Below are 25745 nucleotides of genomic sequence, written 5' to 3' on the forward strand. Positions count from 1 at the left end.
GACGCTCATCGGGCCCGACGACGTGCTGGCGCTGCAGCGGGTCACCAGCGGTGCGTGCCCGGGCCGGGCCTGCTCCCGGGGGGGGAAGGGGGGGCGGGATGCCCGGGCCGGGGCCGCGTCTCCGCCGCCCCGAGGAGATCCCGGTCCCCCCCCCGGGGGCGCAGGGGCTGGGGACCGTCCCCCCGGGATGCACGAGCCGGGGATGTGGCACCCCGGCGGCCTGGGGCGCCCTCCCCGAGATGCAGCGCTAGGGACCCCCCGCGGGTGCATGAGCCGCGGTGTCGGGACTGCAGGCGCAGCCCCCCCCCCGGGATGCTCGGGCTGCGGGCCAGGCCCCCCCCCCGGGTCCCGGGTCGGACGGGAGATGCTCCCCGGTGCCCTTCTCGGCGCCCYGTCCTGCACCGCTTTGTGCTGGGCCGAGCCGACCCCCGGCCTGTGCCCGCCGCGGGGGCCTGGCTGGCTCCGTGGCCCCAGCACAGGGGGCTTCGCCGCAGACCCCTCCCGGAGCCCCCCCAAATCCCCCGCAGTGCCACGGGCCGCGGGAGCACCCTGGGGCCGGCGGGGGCTCGCGGGGCCGGGGGGTCTGTTGCGCTTGACCGCCAGCTCGGCCGGGACCAGGCGGGCGCTGGCACGGCCGTGTCCGCGCTCCGGGCGTCAAAACTGCAGCGTGCCGGGCTGCGGGCGCCGTCCGGCTCGGGAGAAGGTGCGTGYGCGGGGCCGGCCCGGCCGCAGCGGTGCCCAGAAGCGGCCTGCTCCCCGCCGGGCAGCCGCTGCCCCCCGAAAGGCCCTTCCGCACGTCCCGGGGCCTCCGTGCCGCCAGCGGGTCGGGCGGGAGGGGAAGGGGCTGTCCGGCCGGAGCGCCGTGCAGCGTGGCGGCGGAGCAGGTTTCGGCTCGCCGGCCCGGCCGCGCTCGGGGAGGAAGGATGCGGGAAGCCGCGCTGGCTGCAAGCAGCCGCCCGCGTTGGCGAGCGGCGCGGAGGGACGGGGGGCAGGAGAGCCCCGCGGGGCCTCGGTGCTGCCCCTTGGGAGCCGGTTGTGGAGGCTCCTCCGGAGAGGGGCGGCCAATGCCGACTGGGCCGGGCAGGGTCCTTGGGCCCCTGTTCCCGGCTGCAGCGCTGCTGGGCCGCGGGGGGTGACTCGCTGCCCAGGACCGTGAATCCTGCTCTTCCCTGCCTGGAGCGGGAACAGCTGGGCAGCAGACGCYGGAGCGCACTGCCCGCATCCTTGGAGGCGCTAGATGCTGAATCCAAGCGATGGCCACGTGAAACGCTTCACGTGCTCGCTTCCCGGTGGCCTGCGTGTCCCTGCCTTTGGCAGCGCTGCCTGGCGAGGCTGCGGGTGCACGTCCCCCCCTTGCGCTCRGGCTAGCACGGGTGGTGCGAGGCAGCCGCCGGCCCTGCTGTTGCCCGTGCGGTGCGCGGCGTTCGCAGGGCGCGGGGAAGGCTGCGCTGCTCACCCCGGCTCTGGGACCRAGCTGGCGGTTACCTGCCCCACCTCACCGCGGGGCAGCACGGGACGAAGCACAGGGAAGGTAGAAAGGGAACGTTTTCAGATGTTTTGCCCCCTTCCTCCGCGAGACTCGCTGGTGCGAGCGTAACGCAGGGGGTACTGCTGGGTGCTGCCGGGCGAGGACCAGCCACCGCGAAGTGAGCCCTGGCTAAACTCTTCCCAGGGAAAGAGCTTGTCGCTCCTGCAGGGCACGTGGGAGCCATCGGAAGCTCTCCATGCCTGAAATCCTCCATGTGCCTTCGGACCAGTCTGTGGATGAGCCAACCCGCTCACACTGGGCCTAGTGTCTTTCATTGCCCAGCGATGCTTTGCAGCACCCCTTCTCAAGCCCGGTTTCCCACTTGGTGGCTTAAACGCAGAGAGCAAGGCACAAGAATGTTTTTCTGTTCCTTACCACATAACGTTTATTCGGGGCATTCTGCGGCCTTTAATTATTTGCACGGGCTGCAGCAAGCTTGTAAAAATAGATTGCCAAAAATATCGATGTGAAATCATCACAGTCTTCTGCTCCGGACGGAGGGAGCTGTGGGGAGGGGAAGGATCTCAGGCTGTGGGAGAGAAGCTTGTGGCTACCCCAGCCCTGTCTTCTCCCTGGGACATGCTGGGGGGGGAGGGGGGGCAGCAGACACGTCACTTTTGGTGCCATCTCATAGTCCAAAAGCGCGAGCATGAGCAGGAGAGTGGCCAAGTTTGTACTCTTTCCTCTAGCCTGTTGTTAAGGGTCYCTTGAAATCCTCCTGCCTGCTCCTTTAGCTCTTTATCCCTGTCTGGCTCTGCTGGGCAAACTCTCCCTGTTTTATCTAGGGATAGTGGCTACCCCAAAACATGTGGGACCGGTCTGGGGGAGCTGCCTGCCCTCTCCAGGCATCCAGCCTGGTGCAACTCCAAGGGAGAGGAGGGATCGTGCAGCAGGCAGTGGCGAGACGCTTTGCCTTCAAGGAGAGCCTCATCCCAGCCCTTCGCGCTCCCCTCCCTCTCGTCCGCTTTAGCTTTTGGCTTAAGCCTGATGTAACCCCAGCTTTTATCCCCTTCCCGTCCCTGGTGTGGTGGCTCAGCCCTGGTGCCAGCAACTGGGATGATATCCAGGGTGTGGGTCGTACCTGGCTGGGCCTGGGAAGGAGGCTATGGGCTAGGGGATGTGGGAAGCTCTTCCCAGGCCGGGGGAGAGCTCAGCACATGGTCTCTCCAGGCTGTCTTTCAACATCAAGAGAATAAGCAAAGGTAGCAAGGAGTGTGCGGCATCCTGGCCTTGGTTATTTATGGCTTTTAAAGGGTGTTAACAGTGGTGACTAGTTTTGAGATGTGTTAAGAAGACCGTAAGAGGATGGAGAGGTGAAGGGTTAGGATTTCTCTTTCTCTCTTTTTTTTTCTCTCCCTTCTTAAAACTAGTTGTATTCCGTTTCTTAGTAAACCTCAGTGCCTGTGCCACCAAATCATTCAGACTGATGGCCTTGGTCACTCAAATTTTGTTCACCCTGGTTTCAATGCCCAACAGATGACCCAAAGGTGTGGTGCTGCAGCCGGTTCGAAGTCGGAGCGGGAGTTGGCCGTGGAGCGAGAGCCACGGTGGAAATGTCCCAGCGCCCTGGACATCCCTCCCAGCTCCAGACAGGGCCTAATCCATGGTTATCCATGCTGGGCTGGCACAGTGAGGACTACAGGATGCGTCTCCAGGAAGCGTTTTGCTGAGCATGAGTTAGTGGGTGCATTTCAGGAAGGGCACGTGCAGCCCCTAGGAGGGTCGAGGTGCTTCTCGAGGGTGAAATTTGCTCTGTGCCCTCGGAGATCACAGGTAGGAGCCACCGGTGCACGCCTGGCTCTGCCGTCGTACCCCTCGGCCCCGGTTCGCCGTTCGGGGCGCCAGGCACCCTGCTGGTGCTCCCATGCCGACCCCGTGCAGGGTGAGGGTGCCGGTAGCGCTCTGCAGTTTGGTCTCGCATCACTTCTCCGAGACGGTGAAGATTTCCCGAGTGCCTGGAGCAGCCAGGTCAGGTAACCCCAAATCGCAAGCAATGGCAGATGGCACAGGCGCCCTCCTTTGAGGCTCTAACACTGCTTTTTGAGATAAATCCCTTGAAGCAGGTAGGTCCCAGCTTGGATGTGGCCGCAGGGTGCTGCGCTGGCACCCGGGAAGCCCCTTCCAGACCTGCACGTGCTTGGCGCCGGTCTCGCTGCCGGGGGCCTGCGCCTGCCCTGCCTCGCGCGGGGCTCCCCAGCGCTGGGGCGTCTGCCCGCCCGYGGCCCCCGAAGGCTGCGTCTCCGGGCACCGCGCTGCTGCTGTCGCGATGCCGCCTGCGGCTGGGAGAGCGCAGACGGACTTGGTCAGCCGTTCCCTGGCATTCGGATCTCGGGAGAGCCCTTGCTGGAAACGCAGCTGGGGGATCACGCTATGCTCGCCGTGCTGGGGATCCTGCCGCATGACCAAGTGTTAAATATCTCGGGCTGGCCAGCTGGAAAAGCGGGAGGTGCTTGGTGGCCACAGCCCTCACTGCTAGCCCGGAGAAACCGCTTCTGTAACCTGAGCGTGCAGGAAGCCAGAAAAACCAGCTGGGCTCTGCTCTTAATGTGTTCCTAATAAGCTTAAAGGGGGAGTTGTGCAAACTGTCCTGCATATGGTGTGTCCTTTCAATGTTAAATTCTCCCCCAGCTCCGTGGCTGCTACCGTTTCCAGGGTGCAGCCGGGTGGATCTGGGTGCTGCCCCGGAATAGCTGGGCCCTTCAGCTGGGCTGGCTCCGGTGCTACTGCAGCGGGATTAGGCGCAAGGCAAATGCAACGTTTTCTTTGCAATTAGCAGGATTTGTTACTTGCTCACACAACCGTGGTTACCGAAAGAGAAAAACCTTACAACGTGATTAACTTGGGATTAGCAAAGGAGCAGGGCAGAACTCAGTTCAAATTGCAATTAATTACTGAGGCAGCCAGAGCATCAGGGAGCCCATCTGCAATTACTGGGACCTTGGTGGCTGCGGACGCCCTGTCCTGCCTCGTGGAGCTAGCCAAGGAGCCGCACTGTCCCCCGTGTCTTTTGCCACGCTTAATCTTGCAGCTTTGCTGGGTGACGCTGTGCTAATAGGTGCCCCATTGGCTGCAGGACAAGGTTAATTCAAAGAGAGCTTTTATTCCTTCCCCCCATCTTTGGGGTTAGGGCTGCTGGTGGTCAGTAGGAAGATGGTGTTGCAGCCCCTGGGGGGACTGTCCCCATTTACYGGTGCGGGATGGCACCAGCCTTCGAGCAGCTACGTAACAGGAGACAAGCTTCAGCCTCAGCGATTGCCCTGCTTAGCACAGCTCCGGGCCCCTGCACCGCTGGTCTGTAATACTGCTTTCCTTAGAGTAGAGCTTATTTTATTTTAGGAAACCAAAGGGTTAAATAATTGATTGCATACATGACAACAATTACCAAACGCAACCTGAAGATAAGAGATGCGCACTTAATCATTTCTGAAGCTAACCTCTTGCCCGAGCTGTCGTTTCGGATTTCTCAGACTTCTCGGCAGCGTTAGCTAAGGGCTAACCCGGCCAGGTCTGCCGCAGCGGGCTGCTCGGGGCAGACCCTTCGTGGGTGACTTTCTACCAATTTTGCTGCAGTGCTAACAGGAAGCTCATGTGTGCAAATCAATCTTCAAAGCCGCTTGTGGACCTTGGCTTTTCCTTCTTTCCCCAATTAACTTGGTGAAATGTATTGTATTAGGAGCCCTGATTAGCTGTGGGTGTTTGTGAGACGGTTAATGAGTCACTGTTCTGAGCTGGCTGGGGCTGTGATGTGTGAAATATATTGAAGTGCTGATTTCTAATAGCAGAGCGGCATCCGAGAGCTGCGTCGAGCTGCTAGCACCGGCCCTCCTTTCCTAGGCAACACAACATATGTTACGAACCTTTTCAAGGCTCTGGGATAACTCGCAACGTAAGTGTTGTGTAGATGGAGGCTTTTTTAGTAGTGTCGCGCTTAAATAGGGACTGTTAGTTTTCCAAGGAGAGCACACATGGCATATGTGCAATACGGGGTACGGAGCTGGCAGCCGAGCGGGTTTCTCCTCCTGCTGGTTTTAAAGGTTTGGGCCGTCCCGGGTGGAAATGGGAAAGGTAATGGGAAAGCCAGGGCGTGAGCTGGAGGCGTCGGGGGGCTTTGGGCAGGGATGCTTGCTTTGCGTTAGCCCCGTGCACGAGGCTGAAGCCAGCTGATTTCGTTAATATTCCCCTGTGGTTTCAGACTTGGGGGCCGCGTGGCTGGGCAGCGCGGGGGCCCCCAGCCACGTGCTCCCCAAGGATCCTGCCCTGCTCCTCTGCCATCCCGGGGCTTGAGCTGCCCAGGCAGAGGGCAGGGCAGACGGTCCGGCTTTTTCTTTAATTGGGCACCGGTTGCATCGGCGCCGCTTGGCGCTGGCCCTGCCGTGCCCGCGAGGTCCTGTGCTCTGCCCTGCGTCACCGCGCTGCCTCTCCGCGGCGTTGGTGCTATTTTTGCTCGCTTCCTCCTGAGACTCTTCAATCTGATAATCTCCTAATCTCCGGCTTCTAGGAATTCATCTTCAGTTGGCTTTGCTTTATACCTGGCTTACGTCTTGGGAGCAGCTTTCAAAATAGCTGCTGACCTTGTTGGCTAATGCATGTTAAGAGATAGGCCTGCGTGGCAAGAGGAGCCTTCTCTTTCCCTAAATTTCTGTTGCTGCCAGTGCTGGGGAGGGACGTTCCTATCACAAGTAGCTGCTGTTGCATCTGCTGCTTGYGCAGCATCCTCCTGGTTTAGAGCCATTTTCACCATCGGATTCTGAGTTCYTCCTCATCCAGGCTCTGCTTTCCTCTCTGGGCCATTAAAGGCTTAAAATAGGAGCTGCCCAATCCGAGCTTGGAAGCTTTAATGAGCACCCCAGAAATAGCTGATGTTGTGAGAGAGMGGGCACGTGCTTTCCCCGGGTTGCAGAGAAGGAGAGGAGATCTTGGCAGGAGCACGACGAGGAGGGCTAACCTCCGTCCCCCAGGAACGCCTCCTCTTATCAAACGTGCCYGGTGGCGTTGATGCAAAGGGAATCTGCAAATGCAGTATTGACATTTAGCTTTCCTTGACCGGGCTCAGACACCTAATCTCATCCGTTGGATAACCGAAGTAACGGGGAGAGGGCAGGAGGAGAAAGTGCCTTCGTTAGCTTTCCGCTGCGGGGATGCGCGTCGGCTGATCCCTCGCCTTTTGTGCCCCTTTGCAACGCCAGCTTGCTGGAGCGTGTGGCTCGAAACACGTGCTACAGTTTAGTGTTTGCTTGTTTGCTTGTTTTTTTAAGCACTTTTTCATACAAAGGGAGAATTCATGACAAAATCTGTTATTTCTGACTCAGGAAGTCCATCGCCTCTGCTGCTTCTCGAGACCACTGCAGCAGCTAGTGGTGCTTCCAGGCTCTTCACAAGCATGGTGGCTCTTAAGAGAGAAAATCTTAGTCTCGTAGTGGGGACTTGCTAGCGATGACGTGCCCATCCCTTGGCAGATGGGTTGTCTCCGTCAGCCGTGAATCAGGTGAGTACTGAGGGCTCGCCCAGGGACATACGAGGATTGTTCGGTTCCTGAGTGGGAAATAACACAACCTGCTTTGGGGAGGTGGAAGAAATCAGAAGATGTTCTGTCCTGGGAGACCAAACCTGCCTTCGCTGTGATGATCCACTTCGCTCGGTGGGGGCTGGCGCAGTCTCACGGAAGGAGAGCTGGATGCTGCCTCCACTCCCCAAATTGCGGCGATGCTGAATTAGTATAATGAAAGCGGATGATGCAGTTAAGTGCGTCACGGAAGTGTGGGCAACAGGGGCCTGCAGTAATTTAAAAATAAGTATGTGTGAGATGAGACTAGCCAATCTGAGAGCGCTCAGCTCGGCAGAAGCCTGTGCCGATTCCAAGCGGGACGATGCTCCCCAGCAGCGACGGTCGCCCTGGGACCGGTGTGCCATTGCCGAAAAGACCTTCCGGTGTAGCCACAGGCTCCTCTTGTGTGCAGGAAACAACCGCACGTGGTTACTTTAGTTGATTTTTTTGTTCTTTTGAACAGGAATTGCAGCAGGCAAATTTTTAATACCGACTGAGARGGGTACGCGCCTCTCATTTTCCTGCTGGGAGACCGGGCACTGCCGCAGAAGGACAAACTTGATTGCAGTATTTTCCCTCTGGCTGTGAACTTTCCCCGAAGCCATCCAGTAGGATACTGTCATGGCGATAAAAATATAGGTTTCGAATACTGTCAGTGCAGAAAAAGCTGGAAAAAATAACATGAGGGGCCCCAATGTCGGTGAGCGGGAGCCTGGTGGGGATTCTGCCTCGGGTTCGCTCCTCTTCCGGCGGCTCGGCTTCGCTCTCCTCTCCTCCGGATGAGTCACGGACACCGTTACTGCAGCAACGCTGCTGCCAAGGAGGGGATAAAACTGTTGCCATGGAGCCGGAGGGGAAGGAATTCTGCAGGAGGAAAACACTTAATAATTAACTGGCGGACAAACGCGGCTGGCAGGCTCGCCCGCGTGCTCCGGGGAAGGCGCCCCAGCTCCGAGCGACCGGGCGCCCGCCGCGCTCCGGCCCGGTGCCCTCGCGGAGCAGCGGCGCCGCCGGCCGCCCGGGGCGATGCGCGCCGATACCCGTGCTGTGCCGTGCGCGGCGGCTCGGCGCGGGGCAGCGCGTGGGCTGGCGGACGTGTCGGTGCCTAACGCTCCCGCGACGTCGCCTGCTGCCGGCTCGGAAACACCGGGGCCCGGGGCAAAGCGGCGATTTAGATATCCATCCCGTCTCCTTGGGTAGCGTGCTTTAAAACCGAAAAAGAGGGGTTCGCGTTCGGCAGCGGCCGGGAGCCAGCGCGCGCGGTGCTGACGGCAGCTTCCCTCCCCGCGCTCYGGCGCCGGGGCCGCTTTCCGTCGTTGCAGATCCCAGCGAGGGCGGCCGCCCGTCTCACGGAGGCCCCGCGCGGCACGGGGGACGCGCTCTCGCTGCCTCGGCGTCATCTTTTATTGAGGGTGATAACAACTTCTCTGCCGTTGTGCTAGCCAGTGCCCGCGAAGCATAATCCCAAACCGTAACGCAGGCACCCGGGTTGTTATACTAGTGCTAAAGTACGGCTTGTAATGGGTAGGGATGATCTCCAGCTACGCCCTAACTTATTTTCGTATATTCAATAAATAAGCCTTAGGTGGATGGATACACCTGAATTTTCGAAATAGGAGAGCAGACTGCAATAAATGAATAACTCGGGCTAACAGCAGGAATTAGAAGCCAAGAAAGGCTTAGAATCACAGTTTTGACGTTTTACTTCTACCTTTCTTAAAACTGCTAACCCAAGTCTCTTAAAAAATGCAGCTGCATAGTCATTCAAAAGCTAACCTAGCTTTTATGCATACACATTTAGTTGGATTTGTCCGGATAAAGAAAGTTTTCGGAGCTCTTTCGATCCGCGCCCGTCTGTGGGGYGGAGGGTACGCCGCCGCAGGCACCCCGCTCCCTCCTTCCCGCGGGGGAGTCCCGTATCGCGGCCAGGAAGCTGGCTCACGGGGCAGGGAAGGGCTCCGTTCCCAGGCAGTTTCCTAGCACAGGGAAAGGTTTCAACACCATTTTTGGCGCTGAGGAGCAAGTCCTTGCCCGGGACAAGCGTCGCTGGAGAGCGGAGGCCGTGGAGGAGGGGAGGTGGCGTGGGCAGGAGGACGCTCCTGGCCGAGTGACGCGCGGGCGGCTTAGTGCCCGCAAAGCTGCTTAGCGCTTGCGTTCTGCCCGAGGGCAGTTTTCAACATGGGCAAAGCCTCTTACCCTGCAAAGGTTAGGGTCTGGTGGAGGTCCTGCCTATTCTCAATACCTGGAGGGAAAATGGGTCCGGACGATGCTGGCCTGGGGTTGGGAAAAGGCRATGAGCTCAGGGTGCCCGGGCAGGGAGCGTTTTCCCCTTTCACCTGCCCTTGCAGAGCAGTGTGCAGCACTCAGCAGTGCGACTGTCTTCGTAGACATTCGCTTTGGGTTAAAAACAGGGTACTGGGGGCAATGGGCTCTTCCTGCATCTGGTTGTGACCACCGGAGAGTGGCCAGAAATACCTGGTGTTTCTGAGCAGCCTGCATTTGAATTTGCTTTCCTCTGCAGATTATTTGTGCACTCCAGAGGAAAACGTTTACAAGATAGACTTCACCAGGTTCAAAATCCGGGACATGGAGTCTGGCACGGTGCTGTTTGAAATCACCAAGCCACCGGCTTCAGGTGAGTGCACACACAAAGTACTGCTGTCCTTAACAAATGAATGCTAGTGTGTGCTTCCTTTTTGCCTTTTTCCACTCCTTTTCCTCAACATGTCTCCCCAAAATAGGAGATGCTATCAACTGCAAGAGGGCTAGAGCACCGGCTGCAGCAGAAATACTGTTCACGTATCCCGTTGTACCAACGCAAGCAGTTAACATTGCTGCTGTGTTCCTACGACTGCCATCTGCGATTGGAAAGGACAGATGGATATTGTAAATAGAAGAAGAAAGGGAGGAGGAAATCGGAGTGTGTTGGTTTCTTGGCTGTTCATCAGCGAGAGTCCCCCCGTACATAGTTTAGCTGTCAAGCTAACATCTTTCTCTCAGAAGTCATGAAAACACGCGTCTCCGAAAGACAGAAACCGTATGTCAGTTGTGCAACGGGGACCAAAGGAGACAAACTAAAAACATGCTTGTTTTTTCGTAATTTGTTGGGCGTTACTTGTAACCATCAAGGTGCTACGTGTTACCAGTGGGTAATAAAAACTCAGTGCAACTGTTCTTTTCTTGATCAAAYGCTCTTCCAAATCTTCCCCATCTCCTGGCCTGTGAAAGGAAGTTTTCCGTAGCTTCGAGATAGCAAACAAGAGGTGCTAAGGTGCAACAGCTTGGTCAGAGGCATCCCGCAATCCTGCAGTAGAGGCGGGAACAGTAAGTCACTCTTGAGCACAGGAAGCGGCTCAAAGCGAAGGGCCATCCTGCAAATGCTCAGTCTTTGAGTGACCGGCAGTGGACGCCTGAGCGAGCCCTCATCCTTGCTCAGAATAGTTTCCTGGCCTTCAGTATTTTATAGTTCCAGGAGCTCCTTTGCTGCATGCGATGTCTTCGTGTTTAATAGCCCACAATGGATTTTTATTTCTTGAACCAACGTACCTTTTTAGCACCACAATGGCCTATAGCGAGGAATTTCCCAGCTTACCTGCATGTTGTGGTTGACCCTGCCTGCTTTCGCTTTGGCTCTATCGCCTGCTAGTTTCATTAAGTGTTCCCTAGTTCTCGCGCTAGAAGAGACAGTAAGGAATAAAGGTAAAGCTCCCAATTCTTACTCTCTCTTTCAAAAACCAGATTTCTATCCTCTCTTTTAAAGTCTGGGAGCAAAACCTGAAGGGAACTTTGTAAGGCAGATAACAGGTTGGTTGGTTTGCTCCCTTTTCTTTAAAGGAAGCATGTTTTGAGTAAATTGTCTTGCTGGGAATTTTAAAAGTTTGTTCTCTACCAAGTATTTTTTGCCTTTTTTCCCCTTATACCCTAGTGACTGCGAAATGCTTGTGTGAATCACATTGCGACCAAATGCTATTTTTGTGAATTCAGTTAATAAAGCCATGAAAGARCTGAGCGTAATGAGATCACTGTGCATGGTCCTCCTTAACAGTGAGGAAAATCAGAAATAGAATCTCTAATGGAGAATTCGTAGTATTTTGTGTCTATCTATCTCCTTCATTTTGGTGAGAAACCCTCAAACTTTGATCTCTGAATTTTTTTGCTTATAACATACCTTTTCCTAGTTAAAAATACACAACCGTTTGCTGCTCGCCCAGTTTCTTTACAGAGAGCTCTTTGTTTATTCCGCCGTCTGCCAGAAAGGAGCCCTAGTGCTTTTTTTCCTGGGGAGGCGATTTCCAGCATTGCCAAATCAATAGAAATGTGAGGGTCGGAGTACTTAAAAAGACAGCAAAACTTTGCTGCTGAAGCTGAGCTCAACACTTACTTCTGAGGGACAAACCACTTATTTTCGCAGCTGGATTATTAGAAAACGTTTTCTCCTGCTGCAGTCTGTTTGCAGGGATTTAAGGATGAATTAGCTAACCTTGCCAGTGAGCCGAGGAAGGTGGGAAAGGCCCTTCTGGTGCCGAACGTGCTACGGGTTGTTCACTGTGCCTCGTCCTCGAGCCTCCGAGCGCCGGCTCCACGCAGGGCACGAGGCTGAGGAGGAGACTACCGTTACTCTAGTATTTTCACTGGCTTTCTGTTTCTCAGACGACAGTGACGGAGCTTTCCTTTGCGCTTTTCCAGAACGCGAACACAACGACAAGAAGGACATTGACCCCAATGCCGGACGGTTTGTACGCTACCAGTTTACCCCAGCTTTTCTTAGACTTCGGCAAGTGGGAGCCACGTAAGTAATCGCTCCCATGCTACTTCTTCTCGTATGGAAAACTCCTGAAGTCTTATAAAGCGAAAGTGGCTCTTACTGTTCCTATCAGTTTTGCATCTTTAGTTGGTCTAATAGAGATCTCTTTTTATTATGAGGAGCTCCAAATGTTTTGGCTGGTTGCCTCACGTTCCCCATTCCTTTAGCTTCTTTCTTTACCCTAAGAACAGGCATGGGGTCGAAGAGATTAATGCTAAAAGGAGCAGTATAAGGTGGACAGACTACCCAGATACTCCAGCTCTTTTCTGCAAACGATGGTTTGTTTGACAGAGGCTCTGCCCGTTTTGGAAGATGTTTCTGCAGCCTTCCACATCGCTGTCCCTAAAAGACACTAAGCCAAAGATGAAAGTGAAATAGTGAAGTTGTGTTTGACATTTTATGTATCAGAATGATCTTTGAGGTAGTACCTCATGCAGCCATCAATAAACCACACCAAAATGTGGCATCTGAAGTATTTTTCTGTAAAGCTTTGGACCAAAGACCTTGCTACTGTAATATAAGTGACAGGGTATATTTTTTCTTTAGTATAAGTTAGTAGTCATTTTTTTTCCACAGTTAAATAGTGTGCATGGAAAGATGCAAGTTTTAGCTGGTGTTTTCTCTTCTGCCCTCTTGAAGAGTTGGCTGGTGGGCCCTTCTGCCTTTACTGAAGATTTTAGAAGGATATTGGATCACAGTATGGCAGAGCCTTTGTTATCTTTGTTTTTCTTTGACATTCACTTAAGTTTAAATTAGTAGATCTAATTAAGAGCTTTATGTCCATTGCTATTAGGGCATTAAGACCATAATACTCTAACTGAGCATTGGTTACTGTTCCAGTGCAATTTTTTTTTTCCCCAGGTATATAGAAATCATTAGTTTGGATTCATGTTAGTCTGCATTTTGATAGCTCCCTTCAGCAGCAAATATTTAGAGCAAAGTTGCACATTACGGCTTCCTGCTAATCTTAAAACAGAATTGCACCATTTAGACTTCATTTTGGAAGAAAGATTAAAGTCATGTATCAGCACCACTTTGGCCACTATTTTATTGAAATGGTAAATACCCAACTTTTGTTTTGTGCCAGACATGGAACAGTCTGGCTTCCTCATAGTGCAGAGCATCATGTGTAGCTAATACCTCTCTCTCTCCAAGAGGTCGTGCCTCTTGGTAAGAGAAACTTGAGTACATCTTGGTTGAACTTGCCCTCTTTTACCATCTACAAAGCAGGAAGAGAAGAGAGGGAGTTTTTCTGTAGATCTGTCTTTTTAATACCAGTCGGAAGAATTAAAATAACTTGAATAACAATGCAGCACAGTTCTAGTGAATGATCTAGTGAAGTGCTTCTCCAGTAAAGTTGGAGGGATTGTTTTTCTTCGCTGAAGATGATTTTAAGCTTGTACAATTGTCTTGCATATCATTTTTATGGAGGAAAAGGTATAAAAAAATAGTATAATGATATGATATGGTATGATATATGATTTATAATGCTATGTTGTGTCCCTGCAGCATACTTTTTAAAAAAGAGAATTTGATTAGTACCATTGATTTAAATATTTTGCCTTTTTTTTTTTAAGAAGAGTTCTTTTCTACCTGACAGCAGTGTCTGAAAATCTTGCTTAATGAGGAAAGCTCATTTCAATCTCATCCTTCCTCTTCAGGGTGGAATTCACAGTAGGGGACAAACCCATTAATAACTTCCGCATGATTGAGAGGCATTACTTCAGGGATCAATTGCTGAAGAGTTTTGATTTTGAATTCGGGTTCTGCATCCCCAGCAGTAAAAATACGTGTGAGCACATCTACGAATTCCCACAGCTCTCGGAGGATCTCAGTAAGCTCTTTTCAGTTATTGGGTTACCAAATAGTGTTGTTAGTCTAAGTTGTTTTGGAGAAGCCCTTTCCAATGAGCTGTCTATAGAAAATGGGTATGGAAAAATACATCCAAGTAGTTTTGCATCTGTGTTTAGTACAGCTTTTGTTTTCTGGTACCATGTATCCTGTCACCACCAGATGGTTGCTTTTTTTATTCATCAAAGAGAAGCTTCAGTGTCATGTAAAAAAAAAAAAAAGTGTTATAAAATAACTAAAAAAGCAGGACTGGAAAGATGTTCAATCAAATGGGTAACTTATTATGTTCTGCTTTCATGTTTGATGTGCTACATGGATAGCTTGAGAGGTTTCAGTTTTAGTATGAACATAACTTTTATTTTCTCTCCCCTCTTCCAAGACGTAATGGCATCAGTGCTGCACCTGTGTGCCCTAATATTCTGTATAGCCCTTAATCATGTATGTCAGTACTAATATTACCGTCTGTGTAAAATACAGTGATGCGCTTTGCTTACTTGTTTTGAGCTGGCTATCTTATTACCTTAAAACTAATGCAATATTGCTTTGAGGATAGCTAGAACACTTACAGTTTGTGTGATGCCTTAACATATTTGGATTCTGTTTGAGTTCTTTAAGTGCTACTGAAAAACAAATGGTTTGGGTAGGCTTCTGTTTTGTTTTTGTTTGGTTGTTTTTTTTCACTTTGAGTTTGTTGCTATCTGAGCAATGCTATTAAACATAGCTGAGACCCGGTCTCCAAGAACAGTCAGCACTGAGTGCTGCTAAAATAGGGCTAGTGCTTAACATGACTAATTCGTTTTTTTTTGTCTGCAGTTCGAGAGATGATCCTTCATCCGTATGAGACACAGTCGGACAGTTTCTACTTTGTAGACAACAAGCTGGTGATGCACAACAAGGCAGATTATTCCTACAGTGGAGGACCTTGAGCACAGGATGAACAGCCAGCCTGTGCTGGCCTTCCCTTTCCTATAGAAGTTGTCAGGGATAACAACACCTTCAGTTCAGTTGCCTGCAATGTCAACTGAACAAGGATCCACAAACCAAGGACTCTTTGCCATAGTAGGAGTTTCATGACTAAATTGGCCAGTCTCATCTTTGCTGAGCTTTGAAGCAGACCCAGTTCTTCAGAACTTTAAACAGTTCTACAATGCTAAACGACCTTTGGATAGCATTGCCCTAAGTTCTTTAAGTGTCTGCTTTGGAAATGGCCCTGTGGGACCTGGGGAATTTTGCCCTAACTCTGTGGATTTGTGTTCTTGCCCTCAAGCATCTTTTAGGACATGATGGCTTTCTCAAAGAATGTAATCTGAGAAACCGTGTGAGTGGATGGATGCAGATGCAGAGTTGTGTCTATTTGTTTCTATCTGTGGATGCTTCAAGGGCACGGTCAGTTTAACTTTTACATTCAGTTAAAAATGTTCAGTGTAACACCTTACAAAAGCATAAGTTTCATCCTTAGATTATTTCTCTAAATAGGTATCTCATACTTTTCTCTTTTTTTTTTATTCCTTCTACATAACATTCTGTTTAATCTTGGAAACAACAGAACTTGCAGTGAAGATGAGTAGTTCAATGACAGACCTGTTTATAGTCGGGTGCTGTCCTTCTGCATTTCAGATGGAGGCAAAATAGCATTGAGGGTCTACAAACCGTCATAAGCATTCTCAATTTGTTCAGGTTTTTGCAAATAGAATGCAGAATAATCAGGAAAAAATGAAGGGTTTTGGGTTAGGCTGACATTATTACATAGTTAACATTCAGCCTATCCATGGTATGGGTTTTTCATGTCTATCTGTTTTTTTTTTTCTCTGCTCAATGTAGGATAAGGGCTTCAGCATTACTTGTTAGAGCAACACTCTCATTTGTGTAAGGCAATCAGTGTGTGGAATTTCCAGTTTCGTGTTTGTATCTGAATTTGAAGAACGTTTTGACAGTGTTTTCCCCTTTGTTAAAAAATATTTTGCATTAGATATTAATACTCCTGAAACAGTGAGTATGATAATGTAAGGCTTGGTTTAAGGCGCAACACAGCTTTATCAAAAGCTCTCTTGTCTCTGTAAGAAGTTTAAGAACCACTTTGCACAAGTTTCTCAGAGTGTGCTTCTTCTTAGAAAGACAGAAGTGCAAAGAAGTAGCAACATCAAAAGAATAAATTAGTGTAGGCAAAACAAAATAAAACAAAAAACTGAGAAGGTTGTGTGCAGTAAAAACTTTCATCTTTTATTTTGCCTAAGTAGCCTGTTGTCATGAAACCCTTACTCTAGAGATCAGTTCGCTGATACTCTGATAATTGGCAGTTGCAGTTTGTAGATATTTCTATAAATACTTGATGTCTCCATGTCTAATTCTGTGAGTTTCAGTGGAACATTATGTGTTAGCCTCAGATAGGTGTGACTGTAGTAATTTTTATAAAATACCATTTCCAGTTGTGATTAACATCTTCCAGTAACAGCCTAAGTCCAACAGGAAAACTACAAATGGTTCCACATGTAGCCTGTCTAAGAATCTATCCAAGAGAGGGAGGTTTTGTGCTATTATTGGGGTTGTGATTACTATTCAATGTGTTACCATTTGTATTTGGCTTGGCTTGCTTTACTTCTGAAAGTTGATTCAGTTTYCTAAAGAAAATCCAGTGAGTTTAGGTTACAGCACAGAATTTTTTATTAAGAGTGATAGCTAAGACAGTATGTGGAGTTCACTGATTTTACACAACTGGTATCTCGCAGTAATTATTATCATGATGAGACTTATATTTATCACTGTTTTTTGTCTGTAGTGTATTAAACCTTAAATTTAGCCGATGGTTGACTTACCTGTTTGAGGGTTACAAAGAATTTCCTCGTTATTTTTATAATGCTTTGAGCTACTGATCACAAAGTTTTGTAGCACAATAATTCCTAAAGGTGAAAATAGTCTACAAAAAGTTTACCGCCCCCCCCCCCCATTTTTTACATCAGGGCTATTAAACTATCTTTATATTTTAAGAAATTTTGCAAACTCAAGTATTTGTGAATTTTGTCCAACTCTTGAAGGAGAAAATGTATTGATTGGAAGACAGAAGAGGGTGTGTATATTTATAACTAGCACCCTATACACTTTTCCGTTAGTATCTTTCAAATCTTATCTGTTGTTCATATTAATCACGTCTGTGCATAAGAGTTTTAAGGGACTTCCAGCAATGGTGCTTGCCCAGAATTGCCAGTCATACATTTCAAACAGCTGTATCATCTCAGTATATTTCTGGGAGAGTGGTAAYTGAACTTCTATGCAGACTCTTGTCAGTCTTGGGTTATCATATTGAGTATCCTCTCTGTATGTGAATATTGTTTGCTGAACTGAGATAATCATGGTCTGCTCCTTTTTTTATGCTACCTCCTTTTAAGACTTTAGATTTCAAAAAAAAAATAAAAATAAAAAGGGTAATGCCATAAGAAATATTACTGTAATCAACCAAAACTTGAAAGGGAGATGTGCCCCTACAAAAACTTAGGAAGAAGAACCTGGAGAAAGTTATCCTGTTCCCAGAAGTGTGATATGTTGCTGAATGGACTTTCTAACACTCTGCATTTTATGGTAGGTTTGAGGTTAAGCATAAAAGAGGATAAACTATCAACTACTGATCTCCATCATGAATTCTGCTAACTGTTCTGATCATTCAGATTCTATGGGTTACAATTTCAGGCTAATAGAAAATTTAGTAAAATATATGAGATATTTTACTGAGTGAATTTGTCTTCTATAATTAGGATTACTTTAAAACAAGAAAATAAAGCTGGGCATTTTTAATAAAATAAACTTCAACATATTTTAGGTTTTCTGGGTGAGGAATTTTGCTTTTTTAAAGACCATACATTGTAAGGCACTGAACAACTTCAACTTTYATTCATCTGCAAGGGAGCAGAAAGCTCTCAGGTCAGTTGTAAAATTAGACCCACAGTTTCTCCTTAAATTGGCAGTTGATTCTTATTATAAACTAGTTGAAAGTCAAATCTAAAGCAAACATCTAGTCTTCCTGGCTAGTTATTATTTCTTGTTTTTAATATTAATCTCTATTGGGCTTACTTTGCAAGTTTACCTACAAAATCACAAAATTTTGTCTCTAAAAATGTATTTTTTATATTTTTCTTTGCTCTCTTTTAGAAATTATTTTAATTATCACTATACCAATAAATCTGTTTTAATGAGTCCATCTGAAATTTGGGATCTGGCTTTCTAAAAGCAAAAGAAAACATCAAAAAGCTAAGCAAGATTATCTGCTAATAATGACTAGTTGTTTCCCATCATAAGACATAATTATATGTGTACTTTACATACTGAATTAATTTTGGAAAAGGAAGCCAAGTCTCCGCACATACTGATATTGCCATAATTGTAACTCAACATAACAAATTATTTTACTTTCTCAGTCTTAAGTTCCTTTAAACTTCAGGTTTTGTTAAAAAAGATAACAGGAAAATATTTGGGGTTAACTACCATGCTGTGTGGTCTAATAATTCACAAAATTTAGGAGCAGAAATAGARTTTATTTTCAAGATTAACACACCTAATATAAGTATGGTTTAAATTTAGGAAACTTTGATCTCAGATCAGTGACCAAAACCAAAAATGTTTCTGTGAATGTGTCCGTTATGTGGTGACACTTACGTAATTACGGAATAATCCACTCGCCCTGACTCAGGAGGATTTCTCTCTCTCTTTTTTTTTTTTTTTTTTTTTTTTTTTTTTTTTTTTAAATGTAGAAAGCATTTTGAAAACCAGGTGCTGGGGTTTAGTTCTTGCTCACGATCTCTCTCTACATCTTGTTTTATGAGCAGGTCAGTAAGCTCTGTTTGCCACCTCTGTCCTTCATGTGAGTCACATCTCAAATACTTGTGTGGGAGTGTCAGAAGTGCAGCTAGTGGCTGTGTATGAAACAGGTTGCAGGCTGCCGAGTCCCTTCCTCTTGATGCAAACAGACTATTAAAGCGTATTGAGAAATGGTGATGCATGTTCACCCATAAAACCTAGAATTCAATCTTTGTGACAAAAATTAAAGGGAACGCTTATTCAAGGAAAGATTATTTGGGGACTATTTAAGGTAATAAAATGCTAAAATCCAAATTTCATACTTAATATGTATTATAAAACTGATCTGGTAAATATTCATAACCTCTGGAAAAAAATACCGTTGACAGCTCAATTTTAATTAGATCTGATTAGGAACCAAATTGTAGAGATTACTTCTATCCCTTACAAAAAAGAAAAGCAGCTAGAACTACACCCGTATTGCACAAATGATAATGAGACAAGCTTATGTGCACAAAGATATATTTGCGGGGTCCAAAGCTGATGGTCTACATTGACTCTAGGGGTAGAAGTTACCTTTGGGAAAAAGCAAAGGAGAAGGAGAGAGAGAGAGACAGTGAGAGTTAATTTCAGCTAGCTGGAACCAGGAGTTTTAATGCCACGATTAAATGTTTTTTCTGCTGAGTTTTGAAATAGCCTGTAGCTTCTGTGAGCAGTTCTTTTCTATATCCCCAGCACAAGCACTAGCTAAGTTTACACAAATGTTTAATATTAATCAGATATTAAATCTTATTGACAGTTCGTATCATTTTCTAAACATGGAAATATATTTCAAGAGTGTGATATTCCAGGCCTCAAGTGCAGCTCGGTTATTTTCTACATCAGAGGATAGTCTGATTAAGTGGCTGAAAGTGTCTGTTTGTATATCTGTTCACAAGACATTGTAAACCGCCTCCCAAGAATCACTGTGTTGATGCCTACTGTGATGTCTGCTTTTATCTTAATGCTACACTGAGAATACCTGTTTGAATGTGACATTGACTTTTTTGCATAGAATCAGAATTGTCTGTATTAAAATGTATTTATAAAAATATATATTTTTTGTGGAAGGAAAGTAGGATTCTAGTTAGTATACCATTGAGAAAATGTTAGAAACATTTTTACCAAATTCATTTATAATTATTTGTATCTTGTTAGTTACCTGACTTGTTTCCTGTAAGAACATCCACTGTGGCCAGTTTAGTGGCAATGCAATGCACTGTCATGCAGAGAATCTAGCTTTGGGAAAGCTAGGAGGTCATTTTGTTTCCTTTTGGGCCAGTAGGAAACCCAGTAGGTTGCCAGGAGAAAACAGAACCTTGGCACTGATTCCACTTGTGTGGCTTTGGCTTCAGTAACTAGTCTGTTTGACTTGTTTCCAGATAGATAAGTAGGGAGATCCAAGATTGAGAATTTAGAATAAAGAAAATTAGATATTAGTCTTCCTGTAGGAGAAGGAGAGTACTAAAACTAATTTACACAAGGAATAAATAGGGAGAACACTTGCTTAAAATGATTTAATATTGGCAGTTCAATCCTAAATTTGCAGAGTAGGGAATATGCTGAGGTATTTTCATTACTTTGGGAAACGGTTAAAAAATGTGTCACTTTCATTAGCAAGTGTTTCTTCTCTTGTAACAGATTGCAAAATGTAAAAAAATAAAAAAAATAAATTATTGATACTAGAAATGGAGGTGATTGTCTATTTTATTTAGCACTAAATGTTTATATTAGCATATGGAAAACATTTAAATAATTTTTCATTTCAGATGTCTTCCATCAATATTTGAGCTCCAATTTTGTGCAAATTTGTATAATGAGCTTCACTTTCTGGTGGTTATGAGCTAAACAACGCATGTGTAGAAACTCTTCAGTGGTGGTTGCATAGTAACATGAGTAAAACAATTTTCTTAAAAATGTTAGAAATGGGATTCAGACTTCTGACTGGTGAGAATATCTTGGGGCACAATTAGAATAAATTATTCTCAAAGTACATTAATAGAACCTAGGAGTTCTACAGATCACAGTTCTATATCAGGTAATGCTTTTGTTAAAATCAGCAGCTGTACTATGGAGAATCAGTTTTTGAAACTCATGACACCTGCAATTGTGGTCTATGCTATATTGACTAAAACTGAAACATCTGCTCAAACTGAAATGAGTAGCACAGGGGTAATTCCCTCTTGATTTTTGACATTTCAGTCATGTTATTCTCTGCATTCCTGGGAATATCTGTATTCCTCTGTGAAGCAGAAAGGCTTAGCTACTCTCAGAGGAAAAAAAAAGGATAATTTGTTTTTCTTTGAAAATCTGCTGTAATTCATTTTGATTTGTCAGAGTAACTGAAGATGCCTTAACACCACAGTATACAACAGAATAAACATTGTGTACTGGAACTCACAGAAGAAATTAATTAATACAAGGCTTTAATTTTTAGACCATCAGTTGGAGCTGCATGAAATGCCTGCATGGAATTGTGCAGTAAGGTGATGATGACCTGAGCACAGGTTTGTAATATGACTATCACCCAGCTATCACTCATCTCAAATCTGCAATGAAGATATATGCAAAGTTTGGCATCAGTTCTCTTACTGACTCTTCTAAATCATAGGGTAGTTTCTGGTTTTGCCTGTACAGGTCTTCTGTGTTTAGATACTCTCTCCTGATTAAGCTTAATCTGGGAATTACCCAAACAACTGGGAGCATGTGGCCTTTTCTTGAAATGAGCAGAGACTGATTTCACTGAATAGCTAAACAGCAGAGCTAGCAAAATCAGTAATAAGAACTCCAATGAGACAAGTTAAACAGTCCCTCTAATTTTGATGCTCAAATCTTGCTGCCTAGACTGGTTGAAAAACTTCTGAGGTTGAAAAGAAGCTGGGAGAAAATAGCACTTCCAATTTCATTCAAGAATAAATTTCCCAGTGTTAAATGTCTGCAGAAAAAGGATAAATGACTTAGGGTTCCTTATACAGCACTACCAATGMGTCTTGATCTTTTTTCTTAGCTAGTATGTCAGTGTTCTCTTTATTAATAAATATACCTAATCATCCTGGAGATGTTCTGTACCTCTCCTCAGATTCGTATTCTTACGTTATTTGTCAGCTGCTTACATATTATGGCACATCTTATGTGTTCACACCATGCTTCTAATTCTTTTGCTATTATTCAAGGGTATCCATCTTTCTGTGACATGCATTCACTTAAAATTTCTTAACTGTAATAAGAATACCCCAATTGATATACTATTCCAAACTTCCCAAGGCATACCTTTAAGAAAATGTGTTTTATTTTTGAAGAAAATTTTAGAGATTATGCAAGTCTATCATTTCATGTTAAGATAAAATAAAGGTATTTATTCTACCTATTTATTCTAAGTCCACAAAAAAGGAGTAGTTGTGCTACAGATACCTTTCTTTTCTTAACCAGTGCTATACAATAACTTAAAATAGGAGGTCAAATCATGTCTGGATAATGTATTTTAATTAAAACTACAAAGACAATTTAGGTAGGTAGAGTGTAATTGTAGTTGGATGTTTCCCAGCCATTATTTTGAAAACTGACATGGGATCTTAAATAACAAAGGCCTGTTTTATTTAATAATAACTTAATTATTCTAGTAGAGGGAGTAAACAATGTTAAAGAAGCTTGCATATGAAAGTAATTTGTAGCAAAACATAAAAACGGGCAGGGAAGTTACAAACAGCAACAGACAAAATGCAGAATTAAATTTACTTTATGAAAGGCAAGTTAACACATACGGAAGAAAAYAGTTCTAAATGCTTGCTTTCAGTTTGTCCCCTCCTACTGAATGACAGAACGATTCAGAAGAGGGGAACAGCAAAATGGATATTTTATAATCCTGATAGTTTAGCTATAAAGAACCAAATATGTTTCCAGGTCAAAAATTATTGGAAAATGCCAATTTTACTGTAATCACTGGAACAGTTACATATGCAGTTGTATTGCTTGTACTTGTTTGGCTATAGGAAGTGTATCTAATTTCTGTTTTTTCAAAAAGCGGGATAGAAACTAGGGTAGGAAAGCCTGGGGAAAAGGAAATCTTGGACAATTGTATGAAAGCTTAAAATAAATTGTCAAAACTCTTACACTGATGTATCAGTTCACTTGCTAGTCCTCTGCTTTTAAAGTGTATTTCCTCAAGCAAAGAGATGTGTGTACAAAGCATCCTTTGAGCAGGTATGCTCAGACCCTGTTTCAACTACAAAAGATGCACTTCAATGTTACATGTATCAGACATGAAAGCTAGAAGCATCTAGAGATTATTTTAATACAAAAAAAAMCCCTTAATTTTTGTCATGAGTGATGTTGTGCAAGGTACAGCATGCCACACTCGTATGAATGTTACTCTGTGCACTGGCATTCAACTAGTTTTGAAAATTGTGTTTTTATTTCCCAAATGCATACTTTACCACCCTTATATATAATTAACTGTCTAATTAAACCTACTGGCTGCTTTGATGTCTGTAAAAAAAATTTCATAAGCCAGGAGAGCAGAGGATACAGTATGTCCCCTAAAATTAAAGTGTGCACAGAGGCCCGATTATAAGCATGCCATTCAGAGGAAATATGAAAGCTCTCTGTCCCAGACTGGCTAATGCCAAGTCTCTTTGGCACTGAGATGTCATGTACCTTGTAAAGACAGTCTCTCACTGGAGTTTATCAACTAGCATCTGTCATAAACCAAATTTGCAGTAACAGGAAGTGTTTTTTGCAGCTAACATATGCATGTACTTCCCGTGTCTATGTGGCAATAGATACTGCAGGAAATGCGAGCACAAGTGTCACCACTTTGATAACTTTTAAGACTATTATTTCAGCTAACAATTGCTTTTCTTCAAGATAAGTTAAAATAAGAAAGGTTATTTCTACCTGAAGCAAAGCCTTGCACTAAAGCATTTGTTTGTCTCCTTAGATCAACTAGCTATTCAATATGAAATATTTTTCCATAGTATTTTTTTTTAATGTTCTAAAGTAATGGAGTTAAAGGTGAACTATAAGAAATTCCTTAAGTAATCATTTAAGCCCAGTGCCTCAGACAGGCACAAACAAGCTGGGCCTATTCATGTGGTTGAAATTAAACTCTTTAGTAGCTGGTTGATGAGCGAGACCTTAAATTCTTTGTTCATCCAAATAGTGCTAAATCCCTTCTCTAATGTTGTTTGGTTTTAAATTGCTTCTTCGCAAGAGCCTGCACGTTACATTCTCTTTCATTCTGCAAGGCCCTTTCGAGCCCCCGTGCCCATCTTTGCCTCTCTCGTGTGTGGCCCATTGCAGCCGCTTATGCTAATAACACACGGCTTCTGGGCAACCACCTCCGCCGTGGTTTCTGGAGAGGAAAACAGAGTCTGTAGGAAACGCTAGGAGAGCCACACCTGCCTCCTTTTTAGCTTATTACTCATCTCTGCCCGCTCACAGGACTTTCACGTTTACTTTAAGGGTAAGAAATGCATCCTTCCTCGCCTTGCTAGGGGCAGGACGCAGCCCTCCCTGCCCGGGGCTGCGGCAGCGGTGCGAGGCGACAGCGGCAGCCCCGCGGGCGGCCAACGGCCCTTCCCGCGCTTCCCTTCAAATCCCAACGGCCGCGGCGGGCGGCGCGGCCAATCAGCGGGCGCCGCGCGGCGTCCCCCGCCAACGGTCACCGCTGGCGAGGTGAGGCACGGGCCGGCGGCCTCGCCCTGTGGTGGAGAGCCGCTCGCGGGCGTCTGGTCGCCGGGCCGGCCGCCGCCGCCGCCGGAAGGTAGGCGGGCACCCGGGAGATGGTCCGGAGAGAGGGGCGGCCGCGCAGCGCGGCTCCGCGGACCCAGCGCCCGGCGGGGCGGCAGCTGGGGCGCTCCCTGCCGGGCACCGGCGCAGCGACGGGCGGATGCCGCTGAGGTGGAGCCTGGCGGCTGCGGGGTGTCGCTAAGTCACCTCAGCTCAAGTTTGAGGGACTGTCATCCATGCCGCTCGTGCGTGCTGGTCTTTCCTTGGCGTAACTTATTGTCCGGTGACCATAGTGTTAATACGACTTTTGGGTAGCGCTGCAAATTACGGTCTTCGTTTTGCAGCTGGGCCTAATTACTTTTGTTGGGAATAAAAGTTTAATGGTTTTACTCTCTTCTGTGCGCAGGTCAAAGATCGATTAGGCTCAAAATAGGAAGTCTTAAATTCATCTGAGTTGCAGTAACTTTCAACACTTTAATTCTTGTTCAAATGGCTGAACTGCTGAGGTTTAAAGGCTAGCATCTGTAACAGATCTGCTTATCAGTATATTGACCTTGAGACGTGTGGCACACTTTCTGCATCTAAAAATGTTTTGCCACAAAGTTAATGTGAACTTGCACGTTCTTGGAAATTAATCCCAGCAGTTGTTGACACCTCCTGGCCCTTGTTGATTCAGAGAGATTAACCCTAGAAAAGACTGCTAGGTTGTCCAGCTTCTTAATCATCCCTGTGCCCTTCACTGTACTGAGCTCAAACTTACTTAGATGTGCTCAACTAAAGGAAACTCCAGGAAGGTATCCAGTCTTAACATGGAGATAACAAAAGACAAAAAGTTATTATTACAATAAAATGCTGAATAGCACTGAGCTGCCTGCCACCGGGGAAGGCTCTTACTTGGTGATGATTTCACGCAGACAGCTACTCACTGAGATCTGTCGGTTGGTAATTATTCAACATTTGTTATATTGATATCATATAGTATCACCCTATTTTTTTTCATCAGTGTTCTAGCTGGCTGAGAAAGAGCTAGAGGAAATAAATCCAGTCTGCATTAACAATGTACTTACTGCTGTTAATTTTCAGTAATGTGCAAACAAGTATGGTTTGAGCGTGTTTGTTTCTTTGGACAAAAAATATGCCTTCTATGCTGCTGGGAAGGATTGGATTTAAATTTTATTTTATGAACTAACTTGATTATTCGTTAGTTCAGTGAAGAGCAAATCAGTTGTTCTCAAGTACATGGAAATTGCTAGTCTCAAGCTTCCAATTATGTTCCTGTAGTGAGGATTGCAGGGAAAGAGACAAACTGTGTAGTTCTTCAGCTAGTGAATGTTTTCCTGTCTTAGACCAGAAATGGATTAAGAAGTCAGCAAAAGCTGATTTAAGTGAAAGCTTTTACCGTTTTTGATATTTGGTCATCTACGCACAGTATTTACACAGAGACATCAGCATTGAGTAACCAAGTC

General features: G+C 46.4%; 1 protein-coding gene across 2 annotated transcripts; it reads left to right on the forward strand.

Moving 5' to 3' along the window:
- UNC119 (unc-119 lipid binding chaperone) lies at positions 1 to 18403 on the forward strand. Of its 2 annotated transcripts, XM_026055332.1 has the most exons (6): positions 1 to 50; positions 6838 to 7013; positions 9595 to 9708; positions 11760 to 11862; positions 13539 to 13711; positions 14542 to 18403. In XM_026055332.1, the coding sequence occupies exons 2-6, from the start codon at positions 6962 to 6964 to the stop codon at positions 14652 to 14654; spliced, it is 555 nt and encodes a 184-aa protein (XP_025911117.1). In that variant the 5' UTR covers positions 1 to 50; positions 6838 to 6961; the 3' UTR covers positions 14655 to 18403. The 2 variants fall into 2 exon arrangements, with proteins under 2 accessions (XP_025911117.1, XP_025911118.1); XM_026055333.1 differs by lacking the exon at positions 6838 to 7013 and having other exon boundaries at positions 10 to 50.
- Positions 18404 to 25745: the final 7342 nt, after the last annotated feature.

The sequence above is a fragment of the Apteryx rowi genome, unplaced genomic scaffold, assembly GCF_003343035.1.
Source record: "Apteryx rowi isolate R43461 unplaced genomic scaffold, aptRow1 scaffold_99, whole genome shotgun sequence".
Classification (NCBI taxonomy): domain Eukaryota; kingdom Metazoa; phylum Chordata; class Aves; order Apterygiformes; family Apterygidae; genus Apteryx; species Apteryx rowi.

Bases quoted from the DNA above. Each gene is read 5' to 3' on its own strand.
- UNC119 (XM_026055332.1), top strand. From the start codon at position 6,962: ATGACGTGCCCATCCCTTGGCAGATGGGTTGTCTCCGTCAGCCGTGAA. The intron at 11,863-13,538 runs GTAAGTAATCGC...CTTCCTCTTCAG, and splicing joins CTTCGGCAAGTGGGAGCCAC to GGTGGAATTCACAGTAGGGG. The intron at 13,712-14,541 runs GTAAGCTCTTTT...TTTTGTCTGCAG, and splicing joins ACAGCTCTCGGAGGATCTCA to TTCGAGAGATGATCCTTCAT.